The sequence below is a fragment of the Oreochromis niloticus genome, linkage group LG15, assembly GCF_001858045.2.
Source record: "Oreochromis niloticus isolate F11D_XX linkage group LG15, O_niloticus_UMD_NMBU, whole genome shotgun sequence".
Taxonomy (NCBI): domain Eukaryota; kingdom Metazoa; phylum Chordata; class Actinopteri; order Cichliformes; family Cichlidae; genus Oreochromis; species Oreochromis niloticus.
In genome coordinates, this window is record NC_031980.2 from 28942442 (window position 1) to 28967363 (window position 24922).

The 24922-nt window shown below is 43.4% G+C and overlaps 2 protein-coding genes across 8 annotated transcripts in view; one reads left to right on the forward strand and one right to left on the reverse strand.

Moving 5' to 3' along the window:
• ankrd6b (ankyrin repeat domain 6b) overlaps window positions 1–24922 on the forward strand; it is a 59242-nt gene that overhangs the window by 13965 nt on the left and 20355 nt on the right. For 3 of the 7 annotated variants that reach the window (XM_005475140.3, XM_003456036.4, XM_019346118.2), the window contains exons 2-6: window positions 4250–4600; window positions 16101–16199; window positions 21953–22051; window positions 24239–24337; window positions 24710–24808. In XM_005475140.3, coding sequence (XP_005475197.1) covers window positions 4475–4600; window positions 16101–16199; window positions 21953–22051; window positions 24239–24337; window positions 24710–24808 — 522 coding nt within the window. In that variant the 5' untranslated portion in view covers window positions 4250–4474. Of the gene's footprint in view, window positions 1–2145; window positions 2193–4249; window positions 4601–16100; window positions 16200–16316; window positions 16633–21952; window positions 22052–24238; window positions 24338–24709; window positions 24809–24922 lie in introns of those variants that run through there. The other 4 variants (XM_025898970.1, XM_025898971.1, XM_005475142.3 and 1 more) reach the window with 3 other exon arrangements.
• Window positions 5764–16094, reverse strand: LOC112842418 (proline-rich protein 36-like). The gene is made up of 2 exons (XM_025898973.1): window positions 9350–16094; window positions 5764–8983 (listed from the first exon to the last, which is right to left on the reverse strand). Exon 2 carries the CDS (start codon window positions 8830–8832, stop codon window positions 6667–6669), a length of 2166 nt encoding a protein of 721 aa, XP_025754758.1. The 5' UTR covers window positions 8833–8983; window positions 9350–16094; the 3' UTR covers window positions 5764–6666.

Genomic DNA, 24922 nt, shown 5'->3' on the forward strand with positions numbered 1-24922 from the left:
CCCAAGCCTCAACTCTCACGGCCTGGTACAAAACAACTCGCAGACCAGTACCGGTACCTGACCAGAGGGTTGGGGACCGCTGGCTTATATGTTATCAGTATTACCGACTGGATGGAGATTTTGGGTATAAGTCCTGCTATTTTAAAGAGAAGCATCTCATGGTCATGTCAAAATTCCTACTCCCATCTATATCTAAAAAGAACAACAGACGCATTTCGAGCAGAATCAGGCAGATACCTACTGATAATTAAGCCATTTTCTGTCCCTCTTACTGACCACCTCCCCAGCAGACAACTAACTGATAGCAGAAGTCATCACAGTGCTGGAAAAGGTCCTTTGCAATGTTCTGCACGCCCCAAACGATCTCAGCTTGTCCAGCCGATAGGGCCGACTTTGCCCCTTCTTTTCTAGAGTATGAGTGTTATGTGACCAGTTCGCTTTATTGGATTTTATATTGTATTTGAAGTGCAAAATATAGAGGGTAGAGAGAAAGAGAGGGAGCAATGTTCCCTGAGGGGCCTCCGTGCTGCATACCACCACCTCAGAGACATAGTCCTTAATGTACTGTGGTTTGTTCGTGAGGCAGTCGATTGACACAGTTAATTTTTTTTGCAGACTTTTCTTTCCTGTCTTCAATTAGGATAGAGTTTATTCATTAACTAGATCAGAACTCCATCATATAGAAAATCTGTTGAGGGAATTTAAGCTTTGAGTTCCAAAGCAGCATACAAGAAACATAAAGGATTTAGTGTCTCTGTAAAGACGAGTAGGCCAAAATCTCTCTTGGGCTGTGTGCAAATCTGGTGACTAAGAACAAGAAAAATCTTACCATTGCGCCACCATGTTTTACTTGAGGATCAAATATTAATTTCCCTCATGGACATCCACATCAATTTGTAACTTTAATTGAATGTGTTTTTTCTGGATTTTTGGTTGTTACTCCGTCTCTCTCAATTAAATGGAAACTACCATAAATATGAGAGATTTTAGCGATTTCTTTGTAAATGAGCAAACTTACAAGTTCAGTAGGGGATCAAAAAATGATTTCTCCCACTGTATTGACATGCCATAGCCTGAGGGACAGTGAATGACCCAATTATACACACAAACATGCATGTTAAAAAGATATCTTACACATTAAATAACTCATAGGTGCCCAGTTGTGCAAAGGTTTAGTGATATTAAAACTAATGATGTCAAGTGGAATGAATTGGCAAAAGAAAGCTAAATGTACCGCTATATTTTATGGGTGAGTTAGGCTGAAAAGTTAGTGTCTCTCTTCTCTGGAATAGCCATGCAGGCCTGTGGTGCTGTGAATCAGTCCTGTTGATCTCTTCTGTACCATGTTATCTTGTTCTCTGCTGTTTCCTGTAATGGAAAAAAGAAAAATATAGGACTGTCATCATAGATTGACTTCAGGAATCAGATGGACCATGCCTCTTCCTCTGTGGAACAGAGCTGTGCAATCAGTGCTAAGTGGAAATGCTGTTGTTTTACTCTCTCTCACTTCCTGTCTAAAACTCAGGTTACAAGCTTGTATATTGCTTTTATGATGACCCTGTAAAAAGAAATCATCACAAAGTGCAAATATTTCACTGATCATCTTTCTTCATGTAGTGATACATTTCTCTGTTGTTGAGGTGAAGGTTACAAAGATTTTATTTTAAAGTTATTGTCATCTTTCCTCATATGACTTTGAAGAACAGAGAGATGAAATTTCTTGTGTCACCTGTAGCACAGAAAAACATTCTAGCTTCCAGGGTTTGCTGTTCTCATATGATTACATGGACAGCTTAACTTTAAGAGGTCAATAAGTGACACAAGAAAACCTTCAAACAAGTTATGAGTGTTAACATTGCATTGTTTGTCCACCAGAAGGCAACTTCCCTGTTGCTGTTTAAGCAAATACAACAACCAGCTGACCTAAGCAGAGTTGGCATGCAAAAAAGTAAATAACTACACTTAACAAATGTTGAAATGTTGTAGAAATCTGTTTATGTTGTGTATGACAGAAAGAAAAAAGTTTGGAAGATCAGATTTTTAAATTACACACAGAAAGACTTGAGACGTGCGATACAAAATGTTGGTGTTTTCTCTCTTTTTTTCGTAGCTATATTGATGAAGCTGACTGTGTTGTGTATTTAGCTCTTCAAAGAACAGAGGCCCACTGTGGAGGACTCAAACTCAACAACGTTAGTGACTCTTCTTCATTGTGTACTCTGCGCTCTTAGTATTTCTTCTTCAGTCACGTTTCTCACTCGATATGTGTTAATAGACCTCGCTGCGCTGAATCACACTTGTTGTTCCCAAAAGCTGATTCTGTTCATCTGGACGTAGCGTTTTCAGTGGGATAAAAGTTTCATCCAGATGAACAGATCAACTTTGGAGGATTTACTTACCTGGATGATTGCGCATGCATCAAGACATACTTGTTGTTAATCTCTGGCTGTCTTCCACAGCATGTCTTTTATCCTGTCTTCCTCCCCTCACCCCAACCGGTCACGGCAGTTGGCCGCCCCTCCCTGAGCCTGGTTCTGCTTAAGGTTTCTTCCTGTTAAAAGGGAGTTTTTCCTTCCTACTGTCACCAAAGTGCTTGCTCATAGTGGGTCATATGATTGTTGGGTTTTTCTCTGTATGCATTATTGTAGGGTCTAACCTACAGTATAAAGTGCCTTGAGGTGACTGTTGTTGTGATTTGGCACTCTGTAAATAAAATTGAATTGAATTGAATTGGCCTGCTGTTAATTTGTGCTTTGCTTGTTAGACCTTATGAATTATGCTTATTGCACCTCTGACTTAAGCGCCGATAAACACCTCACAGATGATATAATATCATTTTCTACCAGAGTAGAGTTTATGTAAGACAAAAGCCTATAGCATAGGATTAGGAATTTTAGGTTATTGACCCAATTCATGTTCCAAGCAATTCAATTCTGTGTAGTTTTTATATTTACTTCACCACTAGCACCAGCTATTAGTAGGACTAATTTCGCTTGGAGACGGTTAACAGTAAAGTGTTAATTTGGAGGCATTTACTAAAATACTTGTATTTGTATGTTGTTTATATAACTAAAAACTGTCATTTGACATGACTGACATGACTACAATCATCAAGTAGCAACTCAATAACATAACTCTCTCACGTGTTCATTTACTTTCTCTCTTATCATGTTTTTTCAGAGACATTAAATAATGTAGAAGCTAGAGGATGTTGGTTTAGTGAAACATCTGCTTACAGTACCATAACATTTTGTCATCAACTCAGTTGTTATTTCGCTTGAGCTTTCTCTTATCACCTTCAAACACGTGTGTGCAAGGAGGAAAAAGGAGAGTAAGTAGTATGACTTTAAATGACAGCAGCATAATGACTCAAATTACTTTCATTTGATTTATGTTTGGCATGTTGCCATTTATTTCACTAGAAAACAGCAGTAAATTTATATTATTTAATGTATTTATATTTGATTTTACAGAGTTTTGCAGCTGCTTAAGTTGAGACTGGTCTTGGCTCACACATAAAATGATTTCCAAACTCTTCCTTACAGCAAGGATTGTAGCTTATTTATTTAACATTGGTATTAAATCTGTACTTGGTATTTGTAACACCAAACCAAGGTACTGGTGTTGGATTTTTTTTATAGGAATCCACCAAGCCTCCATTGCTCGCCTACAGCTTGTGCAAAACGCTGCCGCTCGATTTTTAACTAGTGCAAGCAAGCAAGAGCCCATCACTCCAATTTTAGCTTCAAGTGTTTCACGAGTCTATTTTAAAATTTTACTCCTTGACTTTGACCAGTGTAAGGTGTTGACTATTTTTTTAAGCTACTTTTTATGCCCCCCTTTATTGTTTAATCTCTACAGCTCTTTTGTGTTTCTATCTTTTACCTTCTTTTTACGTTGGATCAGTGCAGCCCTATTTAATTTTTTAAAATCAGATTTAATGTGTGATTTTTTTTTTCCAGTGACATATGTAAAGAAAGTTAATTTAAGTAATATTTAAAAACTTAAATATTCATTTAGTTTACAGCTGTTTGAGCTGGTTTCAGTTGTATTAAGGGCTTGCTTCTCAGCAAACCAGCCATTCAATTACCAAATTTGACCCCTGTTTGGGGGTTTTATGCTCTCACTAGATTATTTCTGTTCAACTCACTTGATTCTACCAGGACTGTACATGGGCAAAGAAACATGAAGAATGGTGGTGTCACTGTCTGTTTTTCCTGGTTGATAACCTGCTATGGCTTGTTTCCAGTTCTCTTCCCAGCAGCTGTAAGGATGAAGAGGAGGAACCCCAGTAGTGTGAAGAGGTTGTAGAACAAAACAAAAGAACAGAAGAATAAACGGCATCCTCTTTGGCTCTTCTTTGGCACTTCTGTCTGCACTGGCGCTCACTATGAGTTAGACCACGTCATAGCCCATTGCCACAGCTGCTGTTTGGAGACAGCAGCAACCACAACTGGAGACAGCACCCTGCTTCATGAACCAGCGGGATGCAGCGGAGGTCCTCGCACTCTCCGAGCGCCTCCTCGTAGCTTCACACAAAGGACAAGTTGACAGTGTGGTCCAGCTTATCAACAAAGGCGCAAAAGTAGCTGTTACCAAGGTAAGTGATACAATTATGTACACTACCAGTCAGAAGTTTTGACACAGGACTATTTACATTGTAGATTCTCACTGAAGGCATCAAGACTCTGAATGAACACATATGGAATTATAATAATGGATTGCATTTATATAGTGCTTTTCTAGGCACCCAAAGCGCTTTACAATTCCACTATTCATTCACTCTCACATTCACACACTGGTGGAGGCAAACCTGGGGCAGACTGACAGAAGCGAGGCTACCATATCGCGCCATCGGCCCCTCTGGCCAACACCAGTAGGTGGTAGGGTAAAGTGTCTTGCCCAAGGACACAACGACCAGGACAGAGAGAGCAGGGGGATCGAACTGGCAACCTTCCGGTTACAGATGAGCTTCCCAATCCCCTGAGCCACAGTCGCGGTTATGTAGTAAACAAAAAAAGTGTGAAATAACTCAAAACATGTTTTATATTTTTGATTCTTCAAAATAGCAACCCTTTGCTTTGAAATGGTTTTCCAACAGTCTTGGAGGAGTTTCCAGAGACGCTGAGCACTTGTTGGCCCTTTTGCCTTCATTCTGCGGTCAATCTCATCCCAAACCGTCTTGATTGGTTTTAGGTCTGGAGACTGTGGAAGCCAGGCCATCTGGGGCAGCACTCAATCACTCTCCTTCTTGGTCAAATAGCCCTTACACAACCTGGAGGTGTGTTTGGGCTCATTGTCCTGTTGAAAAATAAATGATGGTCCAACTGGATGGGATGGCATGTTGCTGCAGGATGCTGTCGTAGCCATGCTGGTTAGTGTGCCTTCAGTTTTGAATAAATCTGCAACAGTTTCCATGACACTTCCTCCTCCATGCTTCACTGTGGGAACCATGCACGTAGAGACCATCCGTTCCCCTTTTCTGGGTCACACAAAGACACGCGGGTAGAACCAAAGATCTCAAATTCTGACTCATGAGTCCAAAGCACAGATTTCCATTGGTCTAATGTCCATTTCTCATGTCTCTTGGACCAAAAAAATCTCTTCTGCTTGTTGCTTTTCCTTAGTAGTGGTTTCTTAGCAGCTATTTCACCATAAAGGCCTGATTCACGTGGTCTCCTCTGAACAGTTGATGTAGAGATGTGTCCGCTACTGGAACTCTGTGTGGCATTTCTCTGGGCTCTAATCTGAGGTGCTGTTAACTTGCGATTTCTGAGGCTGGTGACTCAGATGAATTTATCCTCAGCAGCAGAGGTGACTCTTGGTCTTCCTTTCCTAGGGCGGTCCTCGTGTGAGCCAGTTTCATCATAGCCCTTGATGATTTTTGCGACTGCGCTTGTGGATACATTCAAGTTATATCAATTGTACAGACTGACTGACCTTCTGTTCTTAAAGTAATGATGTACTGTTATTTCTTTTTACTTAGCTGATTGGTTCTTGGCATGATATGAATTTTTAACAGTTGTCAAATATGGCTGTCAACTATGTACCAATCTGACTTTTGCACAATACAACTGATGGCCCCAACCCCATTAAGAAGGCAAAAAATTCCACCAATGAACCCTGACAAGGCACACCTGTTACGTGAAGACCATTTCAGGCGACTACATCTGTCAGGTTTTGTGTGGAGGTGAGGAAGAAGGAACCCAAACGCAGGACTCGCAGGTAGGTGAAGAATGGTGAAGGTTTATTATAAGGAGTGGATGAACAGAGGGTGAACGGACACTGACTGGCTGGATAACTGAATGGCTGACTGAACTGGGAGAACACTAACGGGAACGACAACATAACATCACGAGAACATCAATGACACGACAAAGAACTGGTGAAACCGAGGAGCTTAAATACACAGGTTGAATGATGACAATGATTGGAAACGGGTGAGTACAGGGCTGAACATAATCTGACTAATGACACAAGCTGACATGGGACAAACAGGAAGTGAGAACATTAAAGTGGCAAACTAAACTGAACATGAACAGAACTGAATCACTGGGTCAGCGACCCAGGAAACCTGACAGTACCACCCCCTTCAAAGGCCGGCACCCAACGGCCAAAAGAAAGAAAAACAGAACAGGGCGGGCGGAGGGGCCCAGGGCGGGCAGTTCAGGTGGGTGGCCACGTGGCCGGCGGCCGAGACGAGAAGGTTCCGGTGGGCAGCCACGTGGCCGGCTGTGACGCTGGAGGCGATCTGGTGGGCAGCCGCGAGGAAGGCGGCGGCGGCCGCTGAGCAGTCCGGTGGGCGGCCGCGAGGAAGGCGGGGGCGGCCGCTGAGCAGGTCCGGTGGGCGGCTGCGAGGAAGGCGGCGGCGGCCGCTGAGCAGGTCCGGTGGGCGGCCGCGAGGAAGGCGGCGGCGGCCGTGAGCAGGTCCGGTGGGCGGCCGCGAGGAAGGCGGCGGCCGCCGCTGAGCAGGTCCGGTGGGCGGCCGCGAGGAAGGCGGCGGCCGCCGCTGACCTGGTCCCGTGGTCGACCACGCCGGCGACGAGGAGAAGATGGCTGAGGAGCGGCTGCAGGAGGCGGCGTGGGAGGCGGCGGAGACTGAGGAGCGGCTGCAGGAGGCAGCGTGGGAGCCGGCGGAGACTGAGGAGCGGCTGCAGGAGGCGGCGTGGGAGGCGGCGTGGGAGCCGGCGGAGACTGAGGAGCGGCCGGGCCAGCGGGTGCGGAAACCCCTGGCTGAGGAGCGGGAGAGCTCACAGCTGGCTCTGGATGCTGTGGCTGCAGGTCCAGGAACTGAACAGGATGGTGAATGAGTGACTGGACTACAGAAGGCTGGGCGACGGACTGAACTGACTGGACGACAGACTGGACAGGTTGGAGGACGGGCGACTGGGGAACAGGAAAAGACTGGAGAGGACGAGACTGGAGGACAGGAGACTGAGCTATAGAGGACTGGAGGACAGGAGGAGACTGAGCTATAGAGGACTGGAGGACAGGAGGAGACTGAGCTACAGGGGACTGGAGGACAGGAGGAGACTGAGCTACAGGGGACTGGAGGACAGGAGGAGACTGAACTACAGGGGACTGGAGGATAGGAGCAGGCTGGACTGACTGGACTGGAGCAGGCTGGACTGACTGGACTGGAGCAGGCTGGACTGACTGGACTGGAACAGGCTGGACTGACTGGACTGGAGCAGGCTGGACAGCAGGCGAGGGAACTGACTGGAGTGGGGATGCCAAGGGATGAACAGAGGTAGGCGAAGCTGACGATGGAGCTGAGATTGGTGTGGCTGATGGCTGAGCTATAGACTGAGCTAGTGAGGGAGATAAAGCTACAGCCTGGGCTAATAAAGCTGGTGCCTGAGCAGGGGACACCTCAGCTAGCCTAACCAGGGATAGAGCTAGTGCGTGAAAGGCTGGATCAGGCGGTGGATGAAGTGGTGGACTGATTGGTAAGCAGGCTAGCTCTTCCGAGCCTCCAGAGCATGAGGGCACTGGATGGAGAGCTTCGGCTGGGCCTCTGGGATGGTCAGGTTGGATTCGGGCTGCCCTCAGCCTAGGTGCTGGGACAAGCATGGGAGGTAGCTGGACACCAGTCACCCCCACCCGAGAAACAGGAGCGGGTGTGGGTGTAGGCTGACTGATGGGAGTGGAAATAATGACTGGGTGAGTGATACTGACTGGTCTATCGGGTTTTATTCTGGTCCTTCTGCCACCACTATTTACAGTCTTTGGGGGAGCAGAGCAGAAAAAATCCTCCCAGTCCACTTCATCCTCTAGGAGGGAAGTTCCCCATGAATCAGAAATGATTCCGTTATGCGTTTTGAGTGGACGATTGGATGAAGGGTGTGGAAAACAGTCACTGGAACTCACCACCGGGAGTTGCTGAGAATAGTCCAATTTATGACGGCATGTGCGCCGCTTTCTCCGGGAAGAGGAAGCGGGCAGGGTGAACAGCTGAGCCTCTGGCACGGGAGCCTCCGTTGAGCCGAGGTGGGAGGCATAGCCGCTGTGCTGTGGCGAAGTGGAAGAGCCGGTGAGTGAAACGGCTGGCGGGCGAGCGAGGAGCGGAGCGGCGGGAGAGCGAGCAGCCGAAGCTTGGCCTGTGACGCCCACTCTCCGCGGCGAATGCTCCGATGCAGGTGAGGCAGCAGGTGGAGAACCGTGGCATCTCCGAGGCCCGCCCAGAGCCAGACGAGTCCCCTCAAAGACGTGCTCTCTCTCAGCGAAGAGCCGCTGTTTCCCCCTGAGCTCCTCCGTCCAGCGAAGGAGCGCAGCCTCCTGCCGCTCAAAAGGTTCCGAGTCCGCTGGGTCCACAACGCGGGGTCGTGTCATTCTGTCAGGTTTTGTGTGGAGGCGAGGAAGAAGGAACCCAAACGCAGGACTCGCAGGTAGGTGAAGACTGGTGAAGGTTTATTATAAGGAGTGGATGAACAGAGGGTGAACGGACACTGACTATTTTGAACCCAAGAGTACTTTGAGGAATCTAAAAATATAAGAAATATTTAGAGTTATTTATCAATGTTTTCTTTTCTACATAATTCCATATATCTTGCTTCATATATTCGATGTCTTCAGTTTGTATCTACAATGTAGAAAGTAGTAAAAATAAAGAAAAACCATTAAATGCGAAAGTGTGTTCAAACTTTTGACTGGTAGTGTACTTAAATACTACTTTCACTATTGTACTCTGACACACTGACAGTGTACTTTATTCTATGCCTTTAAGTGCTTTCTGTCGCACACAAACATTTAAAAGAAATTTGACATGCAAATTCAAAGAACCAGGGATCAAACCTAACTTACCAAATAATAGGATAATTTTTAAAATTGAACCTACACCTAAACTTACCACTGGGGGCTGAGAATTGCAGGGTCACCTGGATGACAATTTGATCAGTCTACAGAGCAATTTGTCTTGACAGCTATAAGTCAAACTGTCATCCTCATGTTTACAAATGGTGCAAGCCTGGAATTTCCTCTAGTTTGTTCATCAGGTTGAATTTAAAATTTTTTCCAAGGATTCTTTTTTTTGCAGAAGCATTTGTTTTGCAAAAACCTGTAAAACAAATATTTTTGTCAGCCTCAAGTACTTCAGCTTGAAAACTAACTGACAAAAAATGTTCAATCCTTTTGTTAAGGTATAACAAGGAGCTTGAAAGAAATGGTTCAATTTGGGAAACATGAAAGGTGGGATGTATTCTAAGGCAAGCAGAATGTTTTACTCAGACAGTAGTGGGGCTGGTAACAGAGTTGATCACATAGTGGCCAGTGTAACTTGCAGACAACCAAACTTTCAGACCTTGGATGGTAACAGGGAGCTGGAGATTCAGTTATGTTTTCAAATCCATTGGCATCTGTGCAGGGGCTGCTGCACAGATGGTGTGACCAAATCCTTTTCCTGAGCTGGGACTAATGAATGCTGGTAAGCTAAGGATATCTCAAATGGGAAGAGTTCTGTATCAGATGACATTAGTGAGTTGTGACCATACGCTATCTAGAAGCATTTAACTCCACAATGAACTAAAGTTTGGGGTTGGGTTAGACCAGGATGGGTGCTGGTGTGAAAAGCTCCTTAAGTTGACGGAAGGCAATGTCAATTTCTGTGGACTGAGAGATGGCAACTTTGGGAGAGATGAGTTTGGTGAGTGGAGTATCTATCTGAGTGAAGTTATGGAGGGCTCTTCAGTAAAAGCTGACACACCTAAGAAGTGCTGAAGTTACTTCTGGGTACAGGCCACTCATCTACAGCCTTGGTCTTCTCCAGGTCTGTCTTCACCTGCATCCCTTAAACACATATTCCTAAAAGGTTAAACATGAAATTCTCACTTTTCAGTTTTCATGTACAGTCAATACTCCAGGACATTTGGGGGACTTGGTTTATATGACAGCAGTGTTTACTGAGAGATTTGAACAAGACCTAAATATTGTCAAGGTATATGAAAGCAAAGATGTCCAAGAAATAGCTTAACACATGGTTTTTAAAAGGCATGTTAGTCAAACCAAAAGACATCAATAAATACCCAAACTGTCCTAGGGGAGTGTTAAAAACTGTTTTCCACCCATCATTCTGTTAGTCTAACCAGGTGGTAGACAAGTCCAGTTTTATGAAAATGTTGGCTCTGTGTAGTGGTTTGAATGCTGAGCTGATGAGAGGGAGTGGGTATTTATTTTTAATGGTGATCTGCTCTGATTAACTCCATGGTAATATACAAGGTCTTAAGCTTATTTTACACTAGTACCTACTCGGCTCGACTCGACTCGAGCTGAGATGGTATACCTTCTGCTAAGTTTATGGCTCGTTGTTAGACTTGGGGACCACGATCTTGGATTTTGTGCAGCCATTTCCTTCACTGTCGGGTTTCAAAAATGGTGGTATTTGATTTCTATATAGGAATCACACTCATGAATCATCGAGTAACGCTATTGACTGGCCAATTTATGGCATGGAGTCTGTTGATGTCACATTTTTGGATGGACTCAAATCACTTGGAACCTATCAGAACAGGTGCTAAAAAAAAGTACCTGGTACCAAGTGGCACCCCTTAATGGAAAACCCTAAAAACCCAGTCGAAACAAGTTGAGTCAGGCTAAGTTGAGCCAAGTAGGTACAAATGGAAAAAAGGCATCAGTGTCATGTTTTTTGGTTTGGCAATTAAAAAAAACCCCTAACAGTAACCAGAGAAGAAGATGGCCGGATGATTCTTGCTGCTAAGCATTTCCGTGTATTTTTCCATGGCCTCTCTTTTTTGGCTGAGAGAGGTTGTATAAACTGCTGGTGGGTAGTGTGAATCCTGGTAGAAGGTCAATGGCACAAATGGGCTGTGTGGAGGCAGAGACAGAGCTTTGTCCTTACTGAACACCAGATGGAGATCATGGTATTCCTTTGGGACTGAGAAAATACAAAGCACCAAGTACTCATGGTGGTTGCTAGAAAAAATGAGATGAACAAGTTCTGTCTTGGGTAGGGCTACAACGATTCATCGAGTAATTAGAATATTTTGATGTAAAAAAATTTTGGACACAAATGTTTCACTTTGATGCATCGTTTAACACACAGCTCTTTAGTGCATCGATTTGTTAAACGTTTCACCTACATTTGCACCTAAAAACAGACCTGCAATACAAATATTTAGGAGCAGCAAGTGAATACAAAGTCTGACAATGTTAAGCCCACGCAACCAAACACAAAACAAAAACACTGAAAACACAATGGCAGCAGTGCTGATGACGTTGAAATAGTGTAACATGGAGCTGGAGTCTGTTTACAAACCATAGAGAGTAAAGAGGCAGAGCTGTTACCAAGATGGTTAGCTCAAATTGAGTGAGTGAAAACATGTTTCTAGCATCCAATACAGCAGCACTTGTTCCTGTAATCACCAATAAAACCTTTACTGGGAAAAAGCTATCGGGAGTCTTTCATCAAAACACCTGATCAAAAACTCCAACGAGAAGAAAAGAAAACTTTGTAGCTTCTCCTGTTTATTTTATACAGCGAATAATTCAATTCAGTTCAGTTGTATTTATACAGTGCCAAATCACAATAACAGTCGCCTCAACTCACTTTATGTTGTAAGGTAGACCCTATAATACAACAACGCAATGATAATAGAACCCAACAATCATATGACCCACTATGACAAGCACTTTGGTGACAGTAAGAAGGAAAAACTCCCTTTTAACAGGAAGAAACCTAGAACAGAACCAGGCTCAGGGAGGGGCGGCATCTGCCGCAACTGGTTGGGGTGAGGGGAGAAAGACAGGACAAAAGACATGCTGTGGCAGAGTGAGAGAGATTAATAAAAAGTATGATTCAATTCAGAGAGGTCTATTAACAAATAGTGAGCGAGAAAGGTGACTGAAGAAGAAATACTCAGTGCGTCATGATAATCCCCCAGCAAATCTACACATATTACAGCATAACTAAGGGAGGAATCAGGTCACCGATTCCAGCCCTAACTATATGCTTATCAAAAAGGAAAGACACTGTCTCTACTTTCAAAACTAGGCTTAAAACTGTCTCATGAATCCAGATTTGAAGCTGGTTCCACAGAAGAGGGACCTGAAAACTGAAGGCTCTCTGCCTCCCATTCTGCTCATAAATACTCTAGGAACCACATGTAAGCCCGCAGTCCGAGAGCGAAGTGCTCTAATGTGGTGATATGATACTATAAGGTCATTAAGATAGAATGTGGCCTGATTATTCAATAATCTGCAGTAAGCCTCCAGAAGTTGTATTAAAGCAGATGCAGATGACCTGTTAACTTAGTCTGATACTAGACTTGGTAAATTATACAGCTTGCTGAAGGCTGACAGCAGCTATTCTATTGTATATGGAAGTGATACCTGCAGCAAACAGGGGTGAGTCTAAAGGGTGGATAAGGTGTACTTGGTCCATGTACATGTAAAATGTACATGGGCCATTAAACTCTGAGCCACTGACCTGAGGGTTGTTAGGTTAGACACTGAATTAATATTAATATTAAGTAATGTGTACATGATCATAACATCTGTTTTCAGCACAAAAACATGTCCGCTATAACATCAGAAAGCCTTCCAAAAAGATAGACTGAAGGTAAATTTTTATGCCTTAGTTTAGATTATGTAGTTGACATTTGACTATACTTGAGATTATTTATATATTTTTGCATTTAAGAAAACGCTGTTTGCATGTTTCAATTAAACATAATGAACATGCTCTACTTGAAGTTGGCACTGAGCTGCAGGCATCCAGATGTTTAACAGTATCACAGCTGAGCTGCTGTAGAGCCAGATGGATTCCACTGACACAGCTTCCTCAGGGCTGTGCTTCATTCTTTATACATGTCTTGGGTCGAAAGCTGAGTCCACACTGCTTTTCCAAATAAAGTATGCATTTCTTACTCTAAATAAACAGGGTAACTCGTCTCCCCTCCGCTAGAAAACAGATTTATCAATTACAGACATTATACAGTTGCCCGTGAAGGTTAATATATGGTTTGACTGAGCTGCTGCTACATGCTGAAATTTTCAGGATTAGTCATTGAACTAACATCAGTGTTAGCTTGCTGTTATTGGAAAATGGTAAGGTTAACATCAAAGTGTTATCCCACATTGCCTTCATTATATCTATATTCAAAACTGTGTAATGTCTACAAGAATGTTCACGATATTGCCAAAAGTATTCACTCATCTGCTTTCACATATTGGCCTACCCTCTTCCCTATAACAGCTTCAAATCTTCTGGGAAGGCTTTCCTCATGGTTTAAGAGTGTGTTTACACCTGAGTTGAAATGAGCCAATAAGGACTCCTATTAGGGTTGGTTGGCTTGTGGGACTCCGGAGGCAGCTAAGAGGTACTGGCAGGCCAAGATAATTATGGCTCTGGTAGTAACTGAACCAAACATTCATGTGTGGAAGGGGTGGCCAGGGAGACCTCGCTCTCCCCTGCCACCTCCTCCAGCTTGTCTGGGAGAACACCAAGGCGTTTCCAACCCGGCCGAGACATGCGATCTCTCCAATGTGTCCTGGGTCTGCCCCGGGGCCTCTTCCCAGTGGGACATGCTGGGAACACCTCACTGAGGAGGCGCCCAGGAGGCATCCTTGTCAGATGCTGGAACCACCTCAACTGGGTCCTTTTGATGTGGAGGAGCAGCGGCTCTACTCTGAGCATTTCCCGGATGGCTGAATTCATCACCCTATCTCTAAGGGAGAGGCACTGTGTCTCCAACCTATCGTTATACGTGATTCTGAGAGTCTAAGAGAAATGGTATTAAGTGTGTTGTAATTGCTATTGTTGTTGTAACAGAATCATAAGCCCCTTTTCCATTAGTACCCACCCGGATCGACTAGCCACAGATCAACACGACTCGACTCAGCTCAACTGGTTTTCCATTACAACCCAGTACTACCCCGTGTGTGCTTGTCGTCATAGCAACACATCTGCACGTCCTGTGACGTAATTAATATACGACACAAACGCTACACCAAAGGTGGACATCAAGGTGACGGTATACCTGCTACTTGGGCTGTGGCTTTTCGTCAGACTCCAGGGAACACAGCAGTTTTTTTTTGGAGCCATTTCCCTCATTGCCAGTTTCAAAAATTGTGGTTTTGATTTTTTGAACGAGACACTGACCAGCCAGTCAGTGGCGTGCAATCTGACAACGTCACATTTATTACCTGCTTGGATTGCTTGAGCCCCGGCCGAGTAGGTACTAATGGAAAAGGGGCTATAATTTATGTGTGGTTACGTAGACCGTTAACCATGCTTAACTGCTTAATACTGGTCAGAATATAATCAGGTATAAGTTTAAACTATATAACGAATAGCACTGTTGCCTCACAGCAAGAAGGTGCAAGTCTGACTCCACCATCTAGCTGGGGCCTTTCTGTGTGGAGTTTGCGTGTGTTCTCTTCGGTTTCTCTGGCTTATTCCCTGTCTCTCTGTGTTAGCCCTGCAACAGAGTAGCAATCTATCCATCTGTCTTGCCATTTGGTAGCTGGGATAGGCTCCTGCGACCCTGATAAGGATAAGCAGGAGAGGATGGATGGATTTTAATAACAGGCCTCTCACTCACACTCTTTGTCTTCAGAGTGTTTGTCTTCAGTTCAGAAGACAAACTTTGAACTCTTGGATCTTGGAGTTTACAGTTGAAATTCCAGCAGAGACAGCGGAGGAATCAACCGCTGCCCAAACTCTGAACTTAAAAACCTATTTTGTGTTTTTTGGCTTTTTCTTTGTTCATTTTTGCTGTGTTAGATTATAAATCTAAACAACACTAGGATTTCCATTGTTTTCCTGCTAGATTACAACTGCTATTTTCCTGTGGATTATAACATTGGGAAAATTTGGATTTCCAATTTATTCAATGGGGGGTTGAATTTCCAAGGGTTCTGGTTTCCTGTTGGACTGTTATTATCAACACCGAAAACAGAGATAAGTGCATCTTCAGGTCTGGATGTACTTGTCTCTTCTCAACCTCTCTCCTCCCAAAAATTAGAAAAAAATCATCATTGTGTCAGAGTGCATTAAATAGAAAAGTATAACTCAAATAATTTGATTATTGCTTTGTTTTTATTATTATTTAAGTCTGCTTTGCTCCTGCTAAATTGCTTTAATAAAATATTGAACATTAAAAAAGTCAAAGTTGTGGACATAAGTATAAAGATCTCTTACTGCTCCAGCCTCTAAAAGTAACAGACTCTTGGGACTTCAAGGGATCTAGAGGGGAGCTTCCTTTAACGGGTGTGGCTCATGAATTCTGGGACTGCAAGGCTACTTGGGGGGCCCGGCTTTTATCAGAGGCAGTGGGTAGACACTCGGAGGAGAGAGGTAATCAGATCTGGGCAGGTCCCCTCACCCATTGGCTCCACCTAAACTCTACACTGCCTACTGAATAATAATGTCAGGATCAGAGATTAGGATTTTTTTATACAGAGAGCCGATCCAGACTTCTTTTGTTGGGGTGCCAGTGCCACAGATCGACAGTACATTGATATAGTCGACAATGAGTCTGTGAGTTGGACAGGAGAAGTGAGTTTTTACAGTTGACTGGCTTACTCTCCAGTGATAATCTTGTGTGCACTCTGATGTTGTCTTACTGTTTGTTTTATGTCCATAGTATGGCAGAAGTCCCTTACACTTGGCTGCCTACAAAGGCCATATTGAGGTTGTTCGTGTCCTGCTCAAAGCTGGCTGCAACCTGGACATCCAAGACGATGTGAGTAGATTCAAGTCTGTCATCTTTCTGTCCAGTTCCAGTTCTTACCGCAGTCCTAAGCATGTCGTCACCAATAGCTGCTTCTCTTTTTGCTTCTCAATCATTTTTTTAATTCAGCTTTTTACACAAACATAACTGTAGTTTGATGGCCCCCAGTGGCCTTGAATGGGACTCTCTGGTCTGCCCACTCATGGGTCTTCCTTCAGCATGCAAGTCCATCTTCCCCACAGACAGTGATAACCCAGATCTCTGGTATTGCCAAATTCACTCTCTGTGGTCAATGAGCTCTGCAGCAGGTTGCAGTACAGCCTCCAACACTGGGGGGAGCAAGAGATGCAGACTGAGAAAGAAGGAAAAGGACGATGAGGAAGAAGGGAGAAGCCATTGGAGAAAGGCTAAGAAAGAGCATGGAGGATCAGGGAAATTGAAAGAGGTTAGCCAAATCTGGTCCTACTGATTCAACAAAAATCTGTACCCCCCCATCTTTCCCTGAACACTGCTACTACTCAACCACTGCTCAGCTTATTTTCGTTCTAGCTTGGATTTACCCTCTTCTTTGCCTGTCCCTCGTGTTCTTTATCTCATGGAAGTCATTACTCTTTTTTTTTTCTTTTTGTACTCTCATGTCAAACTACTACTACTCTCATGTCACTCACTGCTAATCTTCTCTATGGCCAGCATTCCATTTACAGCTGATCTTAACTGTGGAAACTTTTCTTGGGACTTAACTACTTTTATTTCATCACATGAACCACAGTGGGCAAACTGTGACTAAACAACATTATCTGTAGTTGCTATAACTGCACCATATTAAAACCATTACTGACGTAGTCAGGAATAACTCATTACCCTTTGGAATATTCAGAAATGTAAACATTAGTAGGACCTAGAGTGCTGGTTTAGCTCAGTTGGTTAACAGGCACCCATATACTACAGAGCTAGTGTCCCTGGTTCAAGTCCAACCTGTGGACTTTAGCTGTGTCTTCCCACCCTCTGCTCCAATATTTAAAAAAAAAAGCACACAAAAAGACACCCCCTAAAAAAAGAAAACAATTAGTTAGAACTAGGGTTGTTCAAATTTCAGGGTTAGAATTTTAAACTTGATACTGATACCCAGGAACATACACAATACAATTTTGATAGCGCAGGGAAGATTTTAATCCTCAGGGAAAATTTTGATCCCTGCAACAACAGAAAAAGAAGTCGTATCTTGAAATGTATTAGTTATAAGTCTTTAAGATTAAGTTGAGTTTTTTCATTTAATAAATTATTTAGATAATTTAATTATAGATTCTGACGGGAAAATATATTTTAGAGCCTAATGAACAATGGGTACAACAAACAACACAATACCAAATACATCTAAATAAGTTAAGTTATCTCAAGTCAAGTCAAGTGGCTTTATGGTCATTTCAACCATGTGCAGTTGTACAGTACACAGTGAAATGAAACAGCATTCCTCCAAGACCATGGTGCTACATATAACAGACAATCAACGCATAAAGTGCAAGTGTGCAAAAATTGTAAAATAACAAAACAAAGACCACAACACCAGACAGAACAGAACAATACAGACACAAGACAGTGCAGACACAATAGTGCAATAGAAAAGTGCACCAGTGACGTGGGTTGTGCAAAAAGACTGAGCATTGTGCAAAAAGTAACTTGATGTATAAAGGTGTACATGTGTTTGTGTATGAGATTGTGCAGATAAGTGCTTGAGGTAGTGACATGTATGAAGGTATATGTGTGTGTGTGTGTGTGTCAGCCCAGTCACTGAGTGTTCAGGAGTCTGATGGCTTGGGGGGAAGGAACTGTTTCGCAGTCTTGCAGTGAATGCTCCGGTACCTCTTGCCCGAAGGCAACAGGGTGAAGAGTGTGTGTGAAGGGTATGTGGGGGTCCTCCACAATGCTTGTGGCTTTCCAGGTGCGATAGGTGTCTGTAATGGAGGCTCCAATGATCGTCTAGGAGTTCTCACTATCCGGGTATTGTGATCTGATGTGGTGGAGTTACCATACGAGATAGTGATGCAGCTGCTCAGGATGCTCTCAATAGTCCCTCTGTAGAAGGTAGGAGAGAGAGGTTTTTGCAGCTTCTGCAGGAAGCAGAGACACTGTTAAGGGACCAGGAGAGGTTCTCCGCCAGGTGAACACCAAGGAATTTGGTGCTCTTGACGATTTCCACAGAGGATCCATCATTGTAAAGTGGACAGTGATCTCAACAACCATCTCTTTATTTTTTGGCCTTTTTCACCTTTATTGACAGACACAATGAACTAAGAGCAGGAACGCAGAGGGAGAGAGAGAGAGAGGGGAAGACATGTGGTCGGATTCAAACCCAAGCCAGCCACTCTTAGCCGTATGGCATGTGGTCACCCGCTCAACGCACTGAGCTAAACTACCCACAACCATCTCTTTTATTTTGTCCATGTTGAAAGACAGGTTGATGATGCTAAACCAGTCCGTTAGCTGTTGCACCTCCTCTCTTTATGCTGACTCATCGTTCTTGATGATGAGACACACCACAGTCGGGTCATCGGCGATCTGGTTCAAACTGTGCATTGCTGCACTGTCGTGAGTTAGCAGAGTGAACAGCATTGGGCTGAGTACACAGCTATGAGGGGGTCCAGTGCTCAGTGTGGTGGTGTTGGAGATGCTGTTACTGATCCGGACTGTCTGAGGTCTCTCCATCAGAAAGACCAGGATCCAGTTGCAGAGGGAGGTGTTCAGACCCAGCAGGCTCAGTTTTCCAATTAGGTGCTGAGGAATTATTGTGTTGAATGCTGAACTGAAGTCTATGAACAGCATTCGCACATATGTGTCTTTATCTTCCACGTAGGTGAGGGCAAGTTGTAGGGTGGTGGCAATGGTGTCATCTGTTGACCGGTTGGGGCAATAGATAAGCTGCAGTGGGTCCAGTGTGGGTGGCAGCAGGGTCTTATTGTCCCTCATGACGAGCCTGCTTCGATAGTCAGTGAGGCAGGACACTGGGTACTTTTTTGGCACAGGAACGATGGGGGTGGCCTTGAGGCACATTGAGATGACAGCAGTGCTCAGGAAGAGGTTGAAGATATCAGTGAGGACATCTGTCAGTTGGTCTGCACATTCTCTGAGCACTCTCCCAGGGATTTTATCTGGAGCAGCAGTCTTCTGTAGGTTAACTCTTTGAAGAGTTTTTCTCACATCAGCCGAGGTTACATACAGAATCTGGTCGTTGTGAGGAGGGGGTAGACTTCCTCGCCAACACGTCATTCTGAGCATCAAACCGTACATAGAAGTTGTTAGCACATCTGGTAGGAAGGTGTCACCGTTGCAGGCAGAACTGGAGGCCTGGTTTCCATAGCAACCCGGAGTGGCTGCTGCGTTTTACTGCCGTGCTGCCGTTTTATTTTTATAACCTACAAGTTTAAACTGAAATATCTCTAGTTGTTAAGTAGCTAGCTAATTTGCTCATTTACCCTTAACCAGCTGGCTCAAAATGTCAAGGATGTTCAGACAGGGAATTTCATAACTCAAGGAATTGTACCTTCAACTTGCTGTTTTTCTTCCTTTCCTCAGTTTTCCTTTCTTTTGTCTGCCCTTGAAATATATGTGCTTTTTTGCAACATTGTTTCAATCTACTCTTTGTATGTGCATTGCCCATTCCACTGGTGATGGAGGCCTTAAGCTGGCTCTTACTTTGCTTATCCCTTGGGTTTGCTCTTGGAGGCCGGGAAAATTAATAGGCAGAATTCTGCCAAAAACCTTGGACAAAGAGTTTGGGCTGGGATTCAGTTACATTGTGACCTCTCTTGTGCAAAACTGAGTACATGAAGTTGTGCAGAGTTTGCTGCAACACAGAGACAAATATGCAGTACATGCAGTAGTTCAAATTAAGGACAACAGCCCATAAATAATCACTGCAAGCACAACTGCAGTGCCAGAGACCTGAAGGGCAACAATGGCAAGTCTCCAGCTTGCAATGATTATGCCCTGTTCGTGGAGGGTCCCCGTTGTAGTGAAGTAGAGGTGGGGTCTCATCTACTTAATTTATGTCAGGGTAATCAATCAGTGTGTCATTTTGTCTCAGAGTTCCATACTTTGGCTGCTAAGTTAAACTGATGCCACTCGGGTTGCTATGGAAACCAGGCTGCTCTGTGGTCATTTTTTATGGAGGGATTGGCCGATTACATCTGAGATGAGATAGCAGGACGTGAGGCTCCCAATACTCTGGACGAGACTGTAGATCTCGCATTGAAAATTGACCAACGAGTTATGTCACCACCTCGTCACACTCCTCGGGTCTTTAAACCCTTCCAGTCTCAGAGAGATACTCCTGCACCGCCTCCCCCCTCCTCTGAAGGAGTAGCTGCTAATACCAGCAATTTTTCCACCGAGGAGCCTTTGCAGCTGGGCAGGCTATCCAAAGAGGAGAGCAAGATATGCTTGCGTGAAGGCCTTTGTGCTTACTGTGGGTTGGCCCGACATTGGTGCCCCCAGTATCCTCTACGTCCGGGAAATGATGTGGCCAGGTAGACTGCAGGGGAGTCCTGCTTGGCCAATGAATTTATCCTCAGCATCAAAAGTGACTCTTGGTCTTCCTTTCCTGGGGCGGTCCTAATGTTAGCCAGTTTCATCATAATGCAAGATGGTTTTTGCGACTGCACTTCGGAACACATTGAAAGTTTTAGCAATTTTCTGGATGGACTGGCCTTCAGTTCAATAATGACAGATCATTAGAAAGAATGAACATGATTTATTGATGAACAAAATATAGATAAATGTTTGGCGGTTAGACTCTGTTGGCCCGTCTTGTCAGAACGGAACCCCAGCTGTGAAAGGGATTAGAGCAGGACCCCCTGGCGCCTAGACACTGGTGCTGGAGATGAGATGAGGTGGCTTGAATGGAGCTTGAGTGATGAGAGTTAATTCCATATATCTTGTTTCATATATTTGATGCCTTCAGTATGTATCTACAATGTAGAAAGTGGTAAAAATAAAGAAAAACCATTAAATGAAGGTGTTTCCAAACTTTTGACTAGTAGTGTATAAATATAAATATATATAAATATATATCGACATAAATATTTCGTAACTGTAAAAGTTGTGAATCAAGTCCTGTTGGAGTAACAAAATTGCTAAGCAGTGCCAGATACCTGAAAATGAGGAGGAGCTCGTGGGTCCCGGGTTTTTGCTAGCTGTTTTGTCTTCAAACCCCACATAGCATGTAGCAATAGTGCCCAATGCAATAGGTACACATATGGAGGTAGGCAATGACTGAAGGCTCCGTAATAGGCGCGTAGAGTCCTCATGGTATAGCGGGCACAGTCCCTCAATAAACCAATTGCATGCCCAAGGTAAAACAAGCAGAGCTGATGGAATGGGGTATGTCTTCCATTTCAGTTGCATGGTGTTCATAGATGATGCGTTGTGCTTTTCATCCATCGACGGATGACAATGAATGGACTGACCGTCCATTCATCCATCTCGCCATCCATCCCTCCCTCCCTCATGGGTCTGGGTTGCATGTTAATTTTTCAACTTTGATGATCTTGTTTTGCCACTTTAAAATGATATGAGTTCCTATTGCTTTGAACAAAATTCAAACAATAGATTTGAATGAGGTGTGTGAATCATTGTAAGAATTGCAATTTGTGTCACAAGATTTTCAAACACTTTGCAGTTGATCAAAAGTGTGATTGTCTTGTTTCTCAGTGTTGTGTTGTTACCATGTGTTAGTATTCAGTTCTGTGTCTTTATATTTCTGTTGAAAGGGGGAACAGACAGCGTTGCATAGAGCAGCAGTGGTGGGAAACAGTGACATTATCAATGCTCTGATCCAGGAAAGCTGCGCACTGGACAGACAGGACAAGGTATGATAATTTACTATAATTTCAGATTCATATTTAATAAACCGCTTTCTCTGAACCTCTTTACAACTGGACTTTTTTTGCTTTTGGTTTTTCTATGCAACTACAAAATCCTGTGGTGACTGAAAGCACATCAAGTCATAAACTTAAATCGTCAAAATTTGGAGACTGAATATACGAATATACAGTGGAATTGTTCTTTTTCCTAGATGTTTAAAAATATTTATATAATTTTTAAACTGTTTGTAGTCATGAGTTTAGTATTTTAATATCGACAAGCTGCAAAGCAGTATGTAAAAAAAGTTGACTGTCTTCATATTTACTGTTAAATTACTTTTTTGCTTCCTACTTTCAGACTCTTTAGTTTGATCTGATACAGAATGAATTCCATTTAGTACATTTTTTATGTATAATTGCAATTCACAACAACAGTCACCTCAAGATGTTTTATATAGTAATTCCAGAAATCTGAAATTCCCCCACAAAGCAAGTTTTAACAATGGTGGGAAGAAAGAACTTTTTTTTGGCAGAAGAGACCTCCAATATCAGCCACTTCTTTTATCTATTGCTGGTACATGCTGTCCAGGAGTCTGTCCTTCCATGATGGTTCCTCTTCTTGCTCCTTTTCTTTCTTGTGTTTCTGCTGCCTGAGATAGTCAATATGCATGTTATCAGTTGTGTTCATCTTTCTAATGTACTCTTTCTAATGGATCTTTGTTGTTTCATTCTGAATAGTGGTTTGGAAAATCCTCTTTCTTTCCATTTAGCATACAGTCTAATGGTGCTGGACTTGGGCTAAAACCCTCCATGCATGATAAGAAAATTTCTTGCCAGTGGCTTCTATCTCCTTCTTTGGCCACCTTATTAACCCAGCAGCGGTGTGCTAGCAGCATGTAGGTGTTGATTGCCTGGATGTTGTTCTTCTCGTTCAGCTGACTCCTCTGGACTTGCCTTACTCTGTGCAGGTACTTGGTGGTTGCTGCTTTGTTAGTAGCCTTATCACCGTTGCTGTGGGATTCCAAGGTACTTATAGTTATCCTAAATGTCTGCAGTGTTGCCTCTGGTAGTGCAATCCTTTTGGTTCTGACTAGCTTTTCTATCTTTGTTACCATCCATCTACACTTCTCCAGTCTGAATGGCAAACTTCAAACTCGGGTCCTCTACATGAGGCCTGGGAACTTGAAAGTGCTGCGCAGTATCATTGTTGTTTCTATGACTGCAGTCTTCTGTTATAGACGCAGTTTGCACTTTTTACCAAAGCAATACCCATATCCACACTGTAGACTGTGCCGCTATTTCGTCCTTCCACACATCAACTGAAATCAGCTGATTGTAATGTAAGCGCAAGTGTAAGCAATAAACTGAATTGATAGACCGGCAGATTAACAATTCAAAGGAACTGAACTTCTGTTTGCTAACCCTAAATGTGACTGCACACCAGTGCACAAAGCAAGGTCCATAATGACATGGAGGAACGAATTTGTGTGTGGAAGAATCTGACTGGCCAGCACAGAGTCCTGACCTTTGGGATGAATTAGAGCGGAGACTGCGACCCAGCCTTAGCGTCCAGCATCAGTGTCTGACCTCACACACCTGCTTCTGAAACAATGGTCAAGATTTTCCCATGAACACAATCCTAAACCTTGTGGAAAGCCTTTCCAGAAGAGTTAACGCTGTTATAGCAACAACAGGTGGCCGGTATCATGTCCAACCCTCTGAATTAAGAATGTAATGTAACTGACTTCATATGCTTATGAAGGCATATGAGCCAATACTTTTGGCAATATGCTGGGTGTGTCTGTATTCAATTATAAATGATGAAAAGATAGGTGTAGTTTGGTTTTAAATTCCAAATTAAAGCCTTGCATTTACAGTTTTTATCACTAGACCCTCTACTGGAAAAAACAGCTGCATGTTGATGCAGCTTCTGTTGTTCTACAATTTTGTGGTGTGCTGGCCTTCTAATTCCCTCATAACCAACCTGAGTTCATGACTTTCTTATGAATGTTATTGTGGGGTCTACTGTTATACTGTTTAGGGGCGACTGTTGTTGTGATTTGGTGCTGCATAAATAAAATTTAAGTGAATTAAATTGAAACTTGATAAAATTAAGCTTCTCTTCGATTTGAGTTGACAAAGTTGTACACATCAATCTGGTTGTTGTTCATGTGCCTTTTTGTCTTCTGTCAGGATGGCAATACTGCTCTGCATGAGGTGTCCTGGCATGGCTTCACTCAATCTGTGAAATTGCTGGTGAAAGCTGGAGCCAATGTTTATACCAAAAACAAGGTGAACCTAGACTTAACCTGAGATCACAGCACTGAATACATTAGCTGAAAGTTCTAATCAGTAATGTTGTAGTTAACCAAATGTAACGAAAATCTTAAAGTGTGAAATATATGCTTGATGATTGAAATTAAAAACTAGGCTTTAGGCCTTTAGGAAAATGTCTTTCGTTTTTATCTTTGTCATTTAAAATTTTGTCAATACAGCCAGTCTGAGAATGCTTGAGGACTGTGAGTCAATTTTTATACTGTAATACTTCTTGACATATACCATATAAATATATGGTATATATAAATATATGGTATATGTCACTGCAACAAAAGTATCTCCAGGGAACACTAGTAAATGTCATACTCTCTCTTTTTCTGTTTGCAGGCAGGAAATACACCTCTCCACCTTGCATGTCAGAATGGTCATGCTCAGAGTGCCAAGGTTCTGTTATTGGGCGGATCCAGGCCTGACAGCAAAAACCATGTAAGTTATGTGCAGTGGCAAGGGTCTGGTCAAAGTGAAATTTGGCAGTCCGTGGAACCCTAATATCAACTGCATGAAGCATAACAGAAAGACAGTTTGTGAGGTGTTTGGTGT